General features: G+C 45.9%; 1 protein-coding gene across 1 annotated transcript in view; it reads left to right on the forward strand.

Moving 5' to 3' along the window:
* The window catches only part of LOC137324570 (echinoderm microtubule-associated protein-like 6), a 436,862-nt gene that overhangs the window by 170,799 nt on the left and 249,916 nt on the right, over positions 1 to 16,147 (forward strand). Inside the window, exon 11 of the mRNA XM_067989009.1 lies at positions 8,485 to 8,697. Within this exon, the coding sequence (XP_067845110.1) occupies positions 8,485 to 8,697 (213 nt within the window). The remainder of the gene's footprint in view (positions 1 to 8,484; positions 8,698 to 16,147) is intronic.

Below are 16,147 nucleotides of genomic sequence, written 5' to 3' on the forward strand. Positions count from 1 at the left end.
AATGATGCACATTGCTAAGCTCTTCTCTGCTTTGACATAAAGCACCATCATCTGCCTTGAGTGGTAACAATGCCGTCTCAGGCCAATAGTTATCATTGACATTATTGAGTTTATTTATGCCACCTTCCGAGATATTGGGCACCTATTCAGGTTTCACTTATATTCAAGCATGAATTCTGCATTAGGTTGGGAAAGAATCTCTCTCGTATACAATTAGCTTGGTTGATCACCCACCATTTCTGTGCCCACCTGCGCCGCAATTTCTGCAACTCTTTAGCACCTTTTGGATTCCTGGAGCGCTCTGTTCCCCAAAGTGCCAGAGAAGACACTGACATAGCTGCCCATTCCCCTTAGTGTTAGGATACCCTGTCTAAACATGTCCTCCATTCAGGCTAACTCATCAAGCCACCCCAGCCTTCTGTGATGAACCTGCTTGCGAAAACACCTGCACAGACCACCTCAAATCTGGAAGGAGCTTGGAAATCCAAGTCTCACCAAAAAGATGTTGATGATGATATGCCTATTTTCGCTGACCAAGAACTTTATGGTTAAGAGGGTAAAGTTGTTTGATGCATTTATCTTCAGGGTGGCTTAGAATCTTAATGTGTCAACTCTGCAGGTTTCTGGGGGTTTAGCCAGAGGGAGGTTTCTTATACTGCCTACCTCCTTGTTGACCACAACCCCTAGTGATAACCAAAGATTGACTGGGTTCATTGTGTTACCCTTACTTGCTGCACTCTCCATTAGCTGCTGATTCGATATTATGATTCATATGTTGAATTTGTATGCCAAACCATCTGTCGAGGAGGTACATCCTGTTCCACCACATTACAAGTGCAGAACGATGGATTCATGGGGCAAACGTATATTTGTGCAGGTCAGGTTAGTGTGCCACCAAATCCACTGGGATGTGTTTTCATTACCACAGGGCGTCCATCTTCTGGTTGTAGTGAAGATGGCTACAGTACCTTCAGGGGTCACTCCCTACTCCTTGTGGGAGACTTCTTTCAGACTGCTTTAATGCAGCAGTTGTAGTCAATGCCCTGAACACTGGAGTGAATTCCATGATCCAGGTAATCTTCTATTGGCTTGTTTGGCTACATTTGTTGGGGTTTCCTCAGTTACTCCAACAGTGGTTTTTAAACATATCCGTTGATGGCAAATGATTTTTTGGTGGGGAAATGGAGAAACTGTTAGAAAGCTATAAATGTCATCCACAGAACCCTCAAGCCATTCATGAATTGTTATCAAGGGGCAAAGCCTTCTATTGTGGGACTAGCTGCTCCATCTATAGGCGTAGATAGCAGCGGTACTTTCAACTTTGAGCGGGGTGTACAACGGCCGATATCAGATCTGCCGCCCGTTGTACACCCCGCTCGATTTTCTTTTCCATTGAAGTGGGACGAAGGAAGTGGGGGATGTAAAAGAGGCCAGACTTCTAGGAATGTAGAGTTCTTGGAGGGCTGTAGGGCTGGAGGAGGTTACAGAGATGGGGAGGGGCGAGGCCATGGTAGGCCTTGAACACTAGGATGCTAATTTTCAAATCAATGCATTGGTGGGCCGGGAGCCAATGTGGGTCAGCAAGCACAGGAGTAATGGGTGAATGGTACGATGCGATTTACGATACAGGCAGCAGATTTTGGATGAGCTCAAGTTTATGGAGGGTGGAATATGGGAGGCCGGCTAAGAGAATATTGAAATAGTCGAGTCTGGAGGTAACAAAAGCATGGATGAGGGTTTCAACAGTGGATGGGCTGAGTTGGGGCAGAGACAGGTGGTGTTATGGAGGTGGAAGTAGGTAGCCTTTGTGATGGAGAGGATAACGGGTCGGAATCTCATCTCAGAATCAAATAAGACTCCGAGGTTGCGAACAGTCTGGTTCAGCCTGAGGCAGTGGCCAGGGTGGGGGATAGAATCAGTGGTTAGGGAACCGAGTTGGTGGCGGAGGCCAAAGACAATGGCTTTGGTCTTCCCAATGTTTAATTGGTGGAAATTTTGGCTCATCCAGGACTGAATGTCGAACAAGCAGTCTGATAATACAGAGAATGTGGAGGGTTCGAGAGAGCTGGTGGTGAGGTAGAGCTGGGTGTCAACGTACATATGGAATCTGACATCATGGCCACGATTTTATCCCTGAAGTCAAGGTGCATTGGGGGCGGGGGGGAAGCAAAATCGGGGATTTCTGGAGCGGGAAGGAATCCCGGATCCAACCCGCTGAGAACGTGCACGACTGAGACCCATCTGGGTGCACGCATGCTTCAGGAAACCGGAAGTCCTGCCAGCAATTAAAGCCAGCGGGACAATATTTAAACCATCAACCAAGGTAGTTAAAGTTGTCGGAATGGTGATTTATATTTTTATTGATGCAGGGAAACGATTTCAATGCTGCCTCAATGTGTTTCCCGTGCTGTGTGAAGCAGGCCATGGAAACCTAGGCGGGTTGCAGCTGGCAGCCATTTGGCCATTTAAATCCCTTTTTGACAGATGGAGATAAAAGGTGAGTTATTGCAGCAGGGCACTCTGTTCTTTCGGACATACTTTTGGCTGGGAGTTCTTTGTGTTTAGACTGAGAATTCTTGGCTCACACTCAGAATTTGTTCTGTTTACACATATTTACCTACTTTTTGGACCCACCCAAACTGACAACATCAGGATAGGGGACGCAATAGCTGCATTCTCCAGTACATCTGAGGAGGAGGCACATCACCATCCGCGGCAAGCACGGCATGCAGTTCCGCCACTAGCAGCTCCACAAGACAGAGGTGTGCCACAGGGACCTGCAGAAGAGCAGAGAGGGGAACAACAGAGGGCCCAACATCACAGGAGGCATTACCTTTGTGAGAGGGTCTACAGACAAAGACTGAGCTTGCTGGACCTCTTGGAGGAGCAGTGCCTAGGAAGGCTGAGAATGAGTCGCCAGGTGGTTGCAGACATCTGCATGCTCCTTCATGCAGAGCTGCTCCCAGCTGGGCCTGGTGGCATCGCATTGCCCATGACAGTTAAAGTCCCCAATGCCCTCAACTTCTTCGCCTCCGGATCCTTCCAGGGCGTCACCAATGACATCGCTGGGGTCTCTCAGTCGTCTGCCCACAAGTGCATACGACAGGTCACCGATGGTCTGTTTTGCAGGCTGTCCCACGTCAACTTCCCCATGGACGACCTCAGCCAGACTGAGAGGGCAGTGGGTTTCCACTCTCTGGCTGGCTTCCCATGGGTACAGAGTGCAATTGATTGCGCAAACGTAGCAATCCAAGCACCTCCACACAAGCCAGGACTGTTCATCAACAGAAAGGGATATCACACCATCAACGCGCAGTTCGTTTACAACCACTGGAAAAGATTTCTTCACGTGTGTGCCAGATTCCCTAGCAGCTGCCATGATTCCTTCATTCTGCGGGAATCCAACATCCCGGCCCTCTTCCATGCACCAAACATACTTAAGGGCTGGCTCTTCGGAGACAAGAGATACCCCCTACAGACGTGGCTCATGACGCCTGTGAGAAACCCCATCAGCGAGGCCAAGCGTCGATACAACAACAGTCATATCACTACCAGGTCTGTCATTGAACATGCAATAGGACTGCTCAAGATGTGATTTCAGTCCCTGGATCGATATGGGGGAGCGCTTCGATATGCACCAGTGAGAGTGGGTAGAATTATAGTCGTTTGTTGCGTCCTGCACAACATCACACAACAGAGAGGATTACTGGTGGACAAGGCCCCATGCCCTCATCCGCATCTGCCATCAACATTGAGGAGGAGGAGGAGGACGAGGAGGATGGGCAACCCATCGGCAGAGCAGCGTCTCACCTGGCTGCTCATGATGCAAGGTGGTCGCTAATATTTGACCGATTCTCATAAGGACATCTGCAAAGTGAGGATGGTCCAGTCCTCAGACCACCTGGAACAAGCACTGCGAACACCAGACACTCCCGTCTCCACCCCCTGCACAAAACAGTCCTACAACTACTCATACACCCACTGTAAATGCACCCACTGGGTGGCATCTAGTCTCACCATTTATGATGAAGCACATGAAAGGACGTTTTCACAAAAGGCAGTCAAGAATGGGCAAGACGTGGCAGTAGTGTTGAGAATGCTAACATTTAATGTGAATTTAACAAAAAACAAATATAAATGAAAAACATGACAGCCTGTCATACACTCTTGCGCATACCCTTCGTGATCACAAAACCTTAGCCTTTTGCTTCCTAATACTTCTACATGGTGCATCCCCTGTGGCTGTAACAGAGGTAGTGGCAGGTTGCTCATGTTCATGCCCTGACTGTTGAGATGCTTTGGGCTTACAGCCTCCGGGCTTTGGAGCCTGTGAGGGCCCCGCCAAAGACTGCTCCACCTGCACCTGTGCAGGGGCAGACTCGGCCACTTGAAGAGGAGGCAGCATTGTGGGTAGTGGTTGAGTGGGGGGTGCAACAGATGAGATGTGGGAGTGCTTTGAGTGGCGTCCCCACTTCCATGTCCTCTTTCGCCATCATCCCTCTCCAGGTCCAGGGCCACAACATTCCTACCACCCTGCTGGACAATAGTTTGGAGGACATGTGTGATGCCTTGTAAGTCCACTTCTAAAGTATCTGTCAGCTTCTTTAAGACGGCAGAATGTTGTTCAGGCCGTTGTCAGGGCCTGAATGGACTCATTTATGAGCCGTGCTTGAAGCTCAATGGAGGCTAGCCTTCTCTCCATTGCAGTCATTGCCGCACTTACCTGCGCCACTATTCCACTAATGCTGGAGATGGTCTCCTCCATGCTCTCAGCTATTGTGGAGAGTGTGCGTGGCACCTGTTCCAGTACCTCGCAAATGTGCTGCTGTCCCTCGACCATTCTCCTTTTAAAGGATGGCCCCCAGGGTTCAGCATCTGCATCCAGCTGAGCAGAGCCTGGAGAGGAGTGCGCCCCACGAGGCGGTCTCTCCGCAGCTGCCCCTGCCATCAATGTCTGTTCATACTCACTCTCGTGTGGTGACTCACCAGTTGCCAACCCAGCTAACTGACCACTAGAACCCACTGAAGTGTGAGTATCTGCGTTGGTGCATGGCTCACTAAGATGTGACGGTTCGCCCTCAGAGGCTGGGAGCTCCTCTGAGGAATCGCCCTCTTCCACCACTTCTGTCCTTGAAGGGCCTGGAAGAGAACAGACGGCAATATTAAGAATCATCACAGATGTGTCATGTTGCGATGAACATACTGAGGTGTTCAACATGTCAATCATTCATAACATCAATTCATGTTGTGTATGATGAATGTTAAAGTTTCATCACCAGATGTTTGTGGCATTGACAGTCTTGGCATCCCCGAGGGACAGGCACTTGAGGGTGTGGCTGTTGTCCAGGGCCTCCTCTTCTTCCTCTGTGAGGACCACTATTTGTTGTGGTCCCCCTCCAGTCCTCGCCCTCTCCCGTGCATTCTGAACTCTCTTCTCCTACAAGGGGAGAAAGTACAGACGTGTGAGTGAGTGAGGGTGAAGTGGTCAGCCAATGAATACATTGCTTTGGGTGAGGCTGACCATGAAAGAGATGCATCAGAGGGTGAGTATCAGACAGAGACATCACATTGGATCAGGATTGGGGTGAGTGGTAGTGGTAGGTTCACAAATGGGGAGGTGAGGAAGTGCTCATGAAGTGAAGGTAAGTTGAGGATGAGCCTTAAGTGGGTGTGAGGAATGATGTGATGGAGTAGTCTTGGCAGAGCAGAATGTGAGGGGGGTGCGGGGGGGGGGGGGTGAGGTTGATTTGCACCAAGGAATGCAGGAGAATCAGTAAGTGTACTCACTTTTGCTGACCCAGTTAGGTCATTGAAGCGATTCCTGCACTGCATCGAAGTGCAGGAGATGTTGCTCCTTCTGGTCACCTCCTCAGCCACCTCGAGCCAGGCCTTCTTGGTGGCAGAGGCAGGGTGCTTTCTCCTGTCCACCATCTAAAATATTTCCCTTTTCCTCCTCTCCCCGGCCAGCAGCACCTCAAGTGAGGCATCACTGAATCTTGGAGCTGGCTTGCCCCTCTGCTGCTCCATTCTGCCCGATTCCTCGTTTGTCCAGCAAAAGCCATTGATGCAGTGGCCCTTTAAATACAGACACTCCAGCTGACAGGCCTTATGGGTGCGCAGTCTGTCCGCTGCGCAGCTTTCAGACAGCAAACCCGGAAACCACGTTAAGGGCCATCAATTAAGCCGCCATCGCGTGGGGAAAGGTAGGGATTTTTTTTCAGGTTTCCAGCGCGCCGATTGACCCCCCCACCCACTCCCGCCACTGCCATCCCGCCAGCATATTAAAATCATGGCCCTTGTCTTCAGATGTTGCTATGGGGCAGCATGTAGATGATAAAAAGGAGGGGGCCAAGGATAGATCCTCGAGGGACTCCAGAGGTAACGGTGCAGGGGCGGGAAGAGAAGCCATTGCAGGAGATTCTCTGGCTACGACTGGATAGGTAAGAGTCGAACCAGGTGAGGGCAGGCCCACTCAGCTGGACAACAGAGAAGAGGCGTTGCAGGAGGATGATGTGGTCAACTGTGTGAAAGGCTGAAGTCAGATTGAGAAGGATGAAGAGGAATAGTGCACCATGGTCACAATCACAGAGGGTATCATTTCTGACTTTGATTTCAGTGCTGTAGTGGGGCAGAAACCTGATTGGAAAGGTTCAAACATGGAGATGGGGAAAGATGGGCACGGATTTGGGAGGCAAAATTACGTTGAAGGACTTTGGAGATGAAAGGGAGGTTAGAGATAGGGCAGTAGTTTGCAAGGACAGAGGGGTTAAGGGTAGGGATTTTTGAGGTTCAATCTGGATAAATCACTTTTGGTACCAGTTTATGCATCAGGCCAGCTCTGAGTCAGAAGTTCATAGGTTCAAGGCCAATACCTGGAGTTGAGCTCACCACCTAAGCTGAGGGAATGCTCAGCAGCTGTGGAAAACTGGTAGGTTTGTCATGATGGTTCGATTATTTTTTTTAATTATTTTCCTTCGCAAGAAGCTCATTGCGAGGTTATTTTCAGTGGTGTTTGGAGGATGTAATCTGTGGAAGAGAGAAAAAGTGCAGTAATATTGCACAAAATCTACAATGTTGACAGGTTTTCCTGGCATTAGAGAGTACCATCAGTTTTATATTTGGCTCACAGCCAGCTGTGCAAGAACTGCACTTCAGGGCTGCAGCGGCAATATTAAAATACCTGAAAAAAAAATCAACTTTTTAGGGTTTTCTTTTGTTCTTTAGATAAGCAACATCCAGATATGACGTTACCATCAACCAAGCCTGAGGACTTAATGTACTATCTTTTTCAGGAAATGTCTTTGAGCAAACCAAACTGGTGCTCCAGAGCAGGAAAGGCTGTTATATAGTGGACAGGAGTGGTCACTGGGACGTCTCCAACATTGTGATATCATGACATCACAAAATATCTCAGAAGGAAGTTGTTTGTGATTTTTTTCCCCAGCCAACATGCTCTAGTGCTGGACCTCTCTAGCAGGATTCTCATTAGGGGAATGAGTACCCTACAAGATAGAAACTCCTCCTACTTTTATAGTGAAGATTTATAAATTGGAATCTTCATGAAAGAATGAAAGGTTCATAGTATCTACAAATTCAAAAATGTAGTCACTTTTATCTCCTGATTACACAACTGCCGGTAATATGAATGTTATGCTTCATAGACTTCCATTTGAATTAAAATTATATTAATAAAATGTGCGAGGCTATGTGTTTGACATCCTGGACCATATTTTGTATATTTTACAATTACGCTTAGGGGCATTAGAAGGGGCAACTCCTTTAGAATGATGGGGAACATCAGATCTAGACGCAGTAGTACAAGATTTAAATAAAGCTGTTGTCATCGGAAAGGTTTAGCCTGTTGATGCAAGTAGCACAAAATCAGTAATGTAAGTCATATCTTTCACTAGAATGTAATTTGGTCGGGTGTCAATTGCACCAGCACAATCACAATTTTGGTAGATATTAAAGCAGCAAGCATGATTTTTACACTGGTATAGACAGTGTTATGGATTTTATGGTATATTTATGTTGACAGACTATGCTCTCAAATGTGGAATCAAAATACTTTATTTTAACAAGTTTTTTCGTAACAATAATAAGAATCCCATCCCTGATGGAATAAGAGTCTTGTCTATATTTCATTTTTTTAAAATTACATGCAGAAAGGCAAGGAATAGATTGCAGGGAAATGTGCATATTTATGCTTTGACCAGCCATTCTTCTTCAGTGTTTGAGTAAAAAGTAATAGTTTTAGCTTTATGATGCACTGTAAATCAAATTATACATTTATTTTAATATTTATTAAATGGAGTCACATGACCATGTTTCTCTTAAAAAAATACAAATTTGCACACAAACTGAGTGACTAACAAATCATGCCAACACTGTTAATCCATATAAAATGAGGCCCTATGATCTTAAAATGTAAACAAAATATGAAATTATATTTTTCTGTATTAATATACCAAATATATTTTTAAGCTGGAAAGCATTTAACAAGTAAAGATGAAATAAAAGGGATTCATTGGGCCACCTGGACTTGTGTAATTGGACCTGAAGTAAATGGAATTTGGCCTAAGTATACAGACATCATGGACATCAATTTTGTGGATGCGAACTTTGGCAGTGCTGCCCTCGTGTCTGGAGATGACTTTGGATTGGTCAAGCTCTTTAGGTTTCCTTGTTTGAAGAAAGGTAAGGAAATTGTTTCTTGACTGTCACAGTCAGTGATTATATATATTGTATATGTATTGTATAAAGTTGATGAATGTTATCCTAATACATCAGATATCTATATTCCAAAGACTCATACTTTGTTTAACTTTTGCTTTTTTTGTCTCCTTATGGTATGTTTTCTTTTCTGTTTCTTAAGTACTTTTCAATCCACTTTTTCTTTCCTCATAATGGCCAGTAGCACCTCACCCAAGTGCTGAAAATCTGCAGCAATGTACTTCTGCCGGAAGGGCCAGAAACTAGTCTGGGATGTGGATAAGCTTGATCCTAGCCTTTGTTGAACTTTCCTGGATGACATGTTGGGGCAGAGCCTCCACTTGCCCGAAGCATGTCTTTTAGCATAGGAGGGGGTGGTGAGTCCCTTTGTTGGGAGTTCTTGTGTCCTTGAACCACATTGGGACTCAGCATATGGTTAGTGGAGGTATGACTGGTCAGATCAAGTATACCTACCTGCTATGGGGCAGAAGTGAGGCCCATCTAGGGATCCACACTGGATCATGGTTTGGACCCCCGAAGACAAGGAGGTCAGAATTTTTTAAAAGTACAATGCAATCTCCTTATCATAGGACAATTGGGTGCAAAGTAAAAGTCTGTTACTGGGGGAGGGGATCTGGAACACCCCCCCCCCCCCACCACCTCCCCGAGACCTGTGTTCTTTACTGGACTTTCTAGCCTCTTCAGCAGGTGGGCGCCCTAGATGCAGCCCTATGGCAGGCACATGAGGAAATCTCCTCCAACCCTAGAATGTTCATTAGAAACAGGTTGGAGGTTTCTGGTTGATGCATCTCGGCACTTATTTAGAGATGTGTCCCGTTGTGGATTTTTGGAGCCGTAAGCCCAGAAATTCGATGGCGCCGTGCCCGTTTTTAAGTCGCAAATCGGGCACCTAAGCATCCAATATGGCTGACGCAGCGCTCATTACAAGCCAGAAGTGCGTCACTCGCCACATTGGATTGGCTGCTCCATATGTGTCCAGGGCACACGCCAGAACATTTTAAAATGATGAATATTAAAATTAGCCTGTTTTCTGACTGTCAAAACTTAATTCTGACTGCTGAGAAGAAGATTTTGCTGGTGCTGCACTGTTTTTGTCTGCCTTCTAAACAGTTGTACTGCAGTCATGGGTGGTCTGGCAGAGTTGCCTTTGGGGCTGAAGGAGGGGGGACGGCAAGGAAGACAGGAGAGAGCAAGGGCAGCTCGCAGGAGAAGGAAGAGGATGGTACTGCGCAGGAGGTCATAGCCTCAGCAGATCTTCAGGGAGCACTTCTCCTACATGAATTTCTTGGAGGAGGAATGTCTCTGGGGCCTCTACTTCACAAAGGAGGCTGTCAATGGGCTATATTACCTGCTGCAGCCACAACTTGAGCCTCGCACCAGGGCATGGTCAGCACTGCCTCTGAAATAGTGGAGAGACAGAAGTGAAGAAGAGACAAAGAGAAGTGGAGCAGAAAAGAGAGACATAAAAGTGAAAGAGGAGGAGGAAGAGAGAGAGAGACTTTTTCTCCGACATACTGGGCGTAAAATGTAGTCGCTTCTGCCCAATTTGTTCTGTCCTGTCATTTTTCTGGTGAGGGTAGCTCGACCACTCACCCCCCCACGTCAATTGGGCATATCTGGAGGAGTTCCTGGGCTGCCTGGAAACTCCATCCTGTAGACCTTTATAAGGCCTCAACAGAACTTTCACCAGCTGTGAGCTGGCATGAGTCCTGTTGAGGCCTTTTGAAAGATCTCAGACCTTACTTCAGACTAAGGTCATCAATCCCGGATGGGATTAAGTACCTTCTATCTGGAGGCAGAATGGTTCATTTTGAAGTTGAAGATTGTTGTTTGTTTCTTTTTCTTCAGCCTACTAGGGAATTGGGGCTCCCCAGGTGGGCGGTTGTGGGCCACTCTGCCTTAAAAGGTGAGATTGGGATGGGTGCCGCTGAAGTGGCCATACAGGTGCCAGTAGTCTGGCACAGCCATGCAAGTGACAGTGCCACAGCAATTTGGGATGGAGCCTACACCGCTTGAACGGGAGGTGGGGAGGGTTTGCTCGATTTCACTTACACCATTAGAGTGGGATTCCTGGAATTTCAGGCCCATTAGTACCAGTATTCTTAGTTAGATGGGCATGAGAGGATGAGAGTTTTTAATGAGGACTGGGCCCAGAAATAACATGAATGAAGGCAGCTGTAAAAATACAAAAAACAAATATTTAATTTGAGACAGTTTTCTGGAACAATATGTTCTGGAACCAACAAGAAAACAGGCCATATTAGATTTAGTGATGAGTGATAAGGCTGAATTAGTCAACAATCTAATGGTAAGGGAGCATCTAGCTAACAGTGGCCACAATATGATTGAATTCGATGTCATGTTTGAGAGGGAGAAGGGTGAGTCATGAACTGAGATTTTAAATTTAGGTAAGGTGGACTTTGGAGGGATAAGCCTGAAAATGACCACAGTAGACTGGGTAGAACTATTAATAGATAAAACTACAGATGAGCAGTGGGAGGTATTCAAATAAATATTTGGTAGATTATAAGACCTGTACATACCCATAATGGGCAAGAGCTCTGCTTGTGTAATTAAGCAACCTTGGTCAACAAGAGAAATGAGAGATAATATAAAACTAAAAGAAAGGGCTTACATGAATGCAAAGAACAGTAGAGATCCTGCAGATTGGGAGAGATATGAAGAACAGCAAAGGAATATAAAGAAAGCAGTCAGAGCTGCAAAAAAGGGAATATGAGAAAAAAAACTTGCAAGGGATATCAAAGACAACAATAAAGGTTTTTACAAGTATATTAAGAGAAAGAGGATGGCTAAGAGTAATGTATGCCCATTAAAGACAGATGCAGGTGATATTGTAATTGAAAATCAGGAAATGGCAGACTTGCTAAACACTTACTTTGTATCGGTCTTCATAGTAGACGATGAGGATAAAGTACCAGGGATACAAGGAAACTAAAAATAAATCAAGGGGAGGAACTTACTAGATTTAACATAAGTTTAAAAAATGGTGATGGAGAAAATAATGAGACTAAAGATAGACAAATCTTCAAGACCTAATGGTTTCCACCCCAGGGTATTAAAGGATGTAGATGAGGAAATTGTGGATGCTCTAGTCATGATCTAGATTATCCCCTTGGATTGGAAAATTGCCAATGTCGCTCCATTATTTAAGAAGGGTAAAAGAGATAAACTAGGAAATTATAGGCCTATTAATCTAACGTCTGTTGTGGGGAAGTTACTAGAAACTGTTATTAGGGACAGAGTTACCAAGCACTTGGAAAGATATGAACTGCTCAGAGAGAGCTAGCATGGATTTGTAATGGGTAAGTCATGTCCAACGAACCTAGTTGAATTTTTTGAGGAGATAACTAATGTGATAGATAAGGGAGTGTCTATGGATGTTATTTATATGAACTTCCAGAAGGCATTTGATAAGGTTCCACATAAAAGGCTGTTAACAAAAATGAGTAGTGATTTGGGTAAAAACAAGCAGTGTGTGTCAGGAAGGGACAGAGAGTTTGACAAAGGTAATAGGGCATTCGTGACTCAGGTCACATCAGGGAAAAATAATAAAAAGTTTAAATTAAAGGCGCTATATCTGAATGCACGAAGAATTTGTAACAAAATAGATGAATTAATGGCACAAATAGAGATAAATGGGTTTGATCTAGTAGCCATAACTGAGACGTAACCAGGGTAACCAACGTTGGGAACTAAATATTCCAGGGTACTTGACTTTTAGGAGAGATAGGCAAAATGGAAAAGGAGTGGGGGTGGGGGGGGGGGGGTAGCCACGATAATAAAGGATGGGATAAAGGCAGCAGTGAGAAAGGATTTTAGCTCAGAAAATCAGGATGTATAATCAGTATGGGTGGAGCTAAGAAATAACAAGGGGTAGAAAACACTGGTGGGAGTAATTTATAGGCCCCCCTAACAGTAGTTATAGTGTTGAACAAAGTATAAATCAGGAAATTAGAGGACCTCATCCTCACCAATCCACCTGTCGCAAATGCATCTGTCCATGACAGTATTGGTAGGAGTGACCACCGCACAGTCCTCGTGGAGATGAAATCCCGTCTTCGCACTGAGGACACCATCCAACGTGTTGTGTGGCACTACCACCGTGCTAAATGGGATAGATTCAGAACAGATCTAGCAGCTCAAAACTGGGCATCCATGAGGCGCTGTGGGCCATCAGCAGCAGCAGAATTGTATTCCAGCACAATCTGTAACCTCATGGCCCGGCATATTCCTCACTCTACCATTACCAACAAGCCAGGGGATCAACCCTGGTTCAATGAGGAGTGTAGAAGAGCATGCCAGGAGCAGCACCAGGCGTACCTAAAAATGAGGTGCCAACCTGGTGAAGCTACAACTCAGGACTACATGCATGCTAACAGCGGAAGCAACATGCTATAGACAGAGCTAAGCGATTCCACAACCAACGGATCAGATCAAAGCTCTGCAGTCCTGCCACATCCAGTCGTGAATGGTGGTGGACAATTAAACAACTAACGGGAGGAGGAGGCTCTGCAAACATCCCCATTCTCAATGATGGCGGAGTCCAGCACGTGAGTGCAAAAGACAAGGCTGAAGCGTTTGCAACCATCTTCAGCCAGAAGTGCCGAGTGGATAATCCATCTCAGCCTCCTCCCGATATCCCCACCATCACGGAAGCCAGTCTTCGGCCAATTCGATTCACTCCACGTGATATCAAGAAACGGCTGAGTGCACTGGATACAGCAAAGGCTATGGGCCCTGACAACATCCCAGCTGTCGTGCTGAAGACTTGTGCTCCAGAACTCGCTGCGCCTCTAGCCAAGCTGTTCCAGTACAGCTACAACACTGGCATCCACCCGACAATGTGGAAAATTGCCCAGGTATGTCCTGTCCACAAAAAGCAGGACAAATCCAATCCGGCCAATTACCGCCCCATCAGTCTACTCTCAATCATCAGCAAAGTGATGGAAGGTGTCGTCGACAGTGCTATCAAGCGGCACTTACTCACCAATAACCTGCTCACTGATGCTCAGTTTGGGTTCCGCCAGGACCACTCGGCTCCAGACCTCATTACAGCCTTGGTCCAAACATGGACAAAAGAGCTGAATTCCAGAGGTGAGGTGAGAGTGACTGCCCTTGACATCAAGGCAGCATTTGACCGAGTGTGGCACCAAGGAGCCCTTGTAAAATTGAAGTCAATGGGAATCAGGGGGAAAACTCTCCAGTGGCTGGAGTCATACCTAGCACAAAGGAAGATGGTAGTGGTTGTTGGAGGCCAATCATCTCAGCCCCAGGGCATTGCTACAGGAGTTCCTCAGGGCAGTGTCCTAGGCCCAACCATCTTCAGCTGCTTCATCAATGACCTTCCCTCCATCATAAGGTCAGAAATGGGGATGTTCGCTGATGACTGCACAGTGTTCAGTTCCATTCGCAACCCCTCAGATAATGAAGCAGTCCGAGCCTGCATACAGCAAGACCTGGACAACATCCAGGCTTGGGCTGATAAGTGGCAAGTAACATTCGTGCCAGACAAGTGCCAGGCAATGACCATCTCCAACAAGAGAGAGTCTAACCACCTCCCCTTGACATTCAACGGCATTACCATCGCCGAATCCCCCACCATCAACATCCTGGGGGTCACCATTGACCAGAAACTTAACTGGACCAGCCATATAAATACTGTGGCTACGAGAACAGGTCAGAGGCTGGGTATTCTGCGGCGAGTGACTCACCTCCTGACTCCCCAAGCCTTTTCACCATCTACAAGGCACAAGTCAGGAGTGTGATGGAATACTCTCCACTTGCCTGGATGAGTGCAGCTCCAACAACACTCAAGAAGCTCGACACCATCCAAGATAAAGCAGCCCGCTTGATTGGCACCCCATCCACCACCCTAAACATTCACTCCCTTCACCACCGGCGCACTGTGGCTGCAGTGTGCACCATCCACAGGATGCACTGCAGCAACTCGCCAAGGCTTCTTCGACAGCACCTCCCAAACCCGCGACCTCTACCACCTAGAAGGACAAGGGCAGCAGGCGCATGGGAACAACACCACCTGCACGTTCCCCTCCAAGTCACACACCATCCCGACTTGGAAATATATCGCCGTTCCTTCATTGTCGCTGGGTCAAAATCCTGGAACTCCCTTCCTAACAGCACTGTGGGAGAACCGTCACCACACGGACTGCAGCGGTTCAAGAAGGCGGCTCACCACCACCTTCTCGAGGGCAATTAGGGATGGGCAATAAATGCCGGCCTTGCCAGCGACGCCCACATCCCGTGAACGAATAATAAAAAAAATTTTAAAAATGTAACAAGGGTTACGCAATAATCATGGGGGACTTCAATCTACATATAGACTGGGCAAACCAAATTGGCAAAAGTAGTTTGGAAGATGAGTTCATGGAATGCATTCAAGTCAGTTTTCCAGAACAATATGTCGAGGAACCAACTAGGAAATAGGCTATTTTAGATCTAGTATTGTGTAATGAGACAGGGTTAATTAGTAATCTTATTGATAAGGATCCTCTGGGGTAGAGTGATCATAATATGATAGAATTTCATATTGAGTTTGAGAGTGATGTAGTTAAGTCTGAAACTCGGGTCTTAAATTTAAACTAGGCCAATTATGTAATTATGAGGGGCGAGTTGGCTAAGGTAGATTTGGAAAATTAGATTAAAAGATATGACGGTAGATAAGTAATGGCGAATATTTAAAGAAATATTTCATAATTCTCAACGAATATAAATTCCCTTGAGGAATAAAAATTCCACAGGAAACATGATCCAACCGTAGCTAACTAAAGAAGTTAAGGATAGTATTAGATTAAAAGAAGAGGCTTACAATGTTGCCAAAAAGAATAGTAAGCCTGAGGATTTGGAGGGATTTAGAAATCAGCAAAGAATGACCAAGAAATTGATAGAGGGAGAAAATTGAATATGAGAGTAAACTAGCTAGAAATATAAAAGCAGATTGTAAGAGTTTCTATGTGTATGTAAAAAAGAAGAGAATAGCGAAAGTAAACATGGATCCCTCAGAGGCAGAGATAGGAGAAATTATAATAGGGAATAAGGAAATGGCAGAGACGTTAAACAAATATTTTCACAGTAGAAGGCACAATAAACATACCAGAAATAGGGGGAAATCCAGGGTCTAATGAGAGCGAGGAACTTAAAGGAATTAAGATTAGTAAAGAAAAAGTACTGCAGAAATTAATGGGACTAAAATCCGACAAATCCCCTGGACCTGATGATCTACATGGTCCCCGTGTATTTGAGGTAGCAAATGTAACCGCACTATTCAAGAAAGGAGAAAGAGAGAAAACAGGGAACTATAGGCCAGTTAGCCTGACATCAGTAGTAGGGAAAATGGGTGAATCTATTATTAAGGACGTGGTAACAGGGCATTTAG

The sequence above is a fragment of the Heptranchias perlo genome, chromosome 8, assembly GCF_035084215.1.
Source record: "Heptranchias perlo isolate sHepPer1 chromosome 8, sHepPer1.hap1, whole genome shotgun sequence".
NCBI classification, from domain to species: domain Eukaryota; kingdom Metazoa; phylum Chordata; class Chondrichthyes; order Hexanchiformes; family Hexanchidae; genus Heptranchias; species Heptranchias perlo.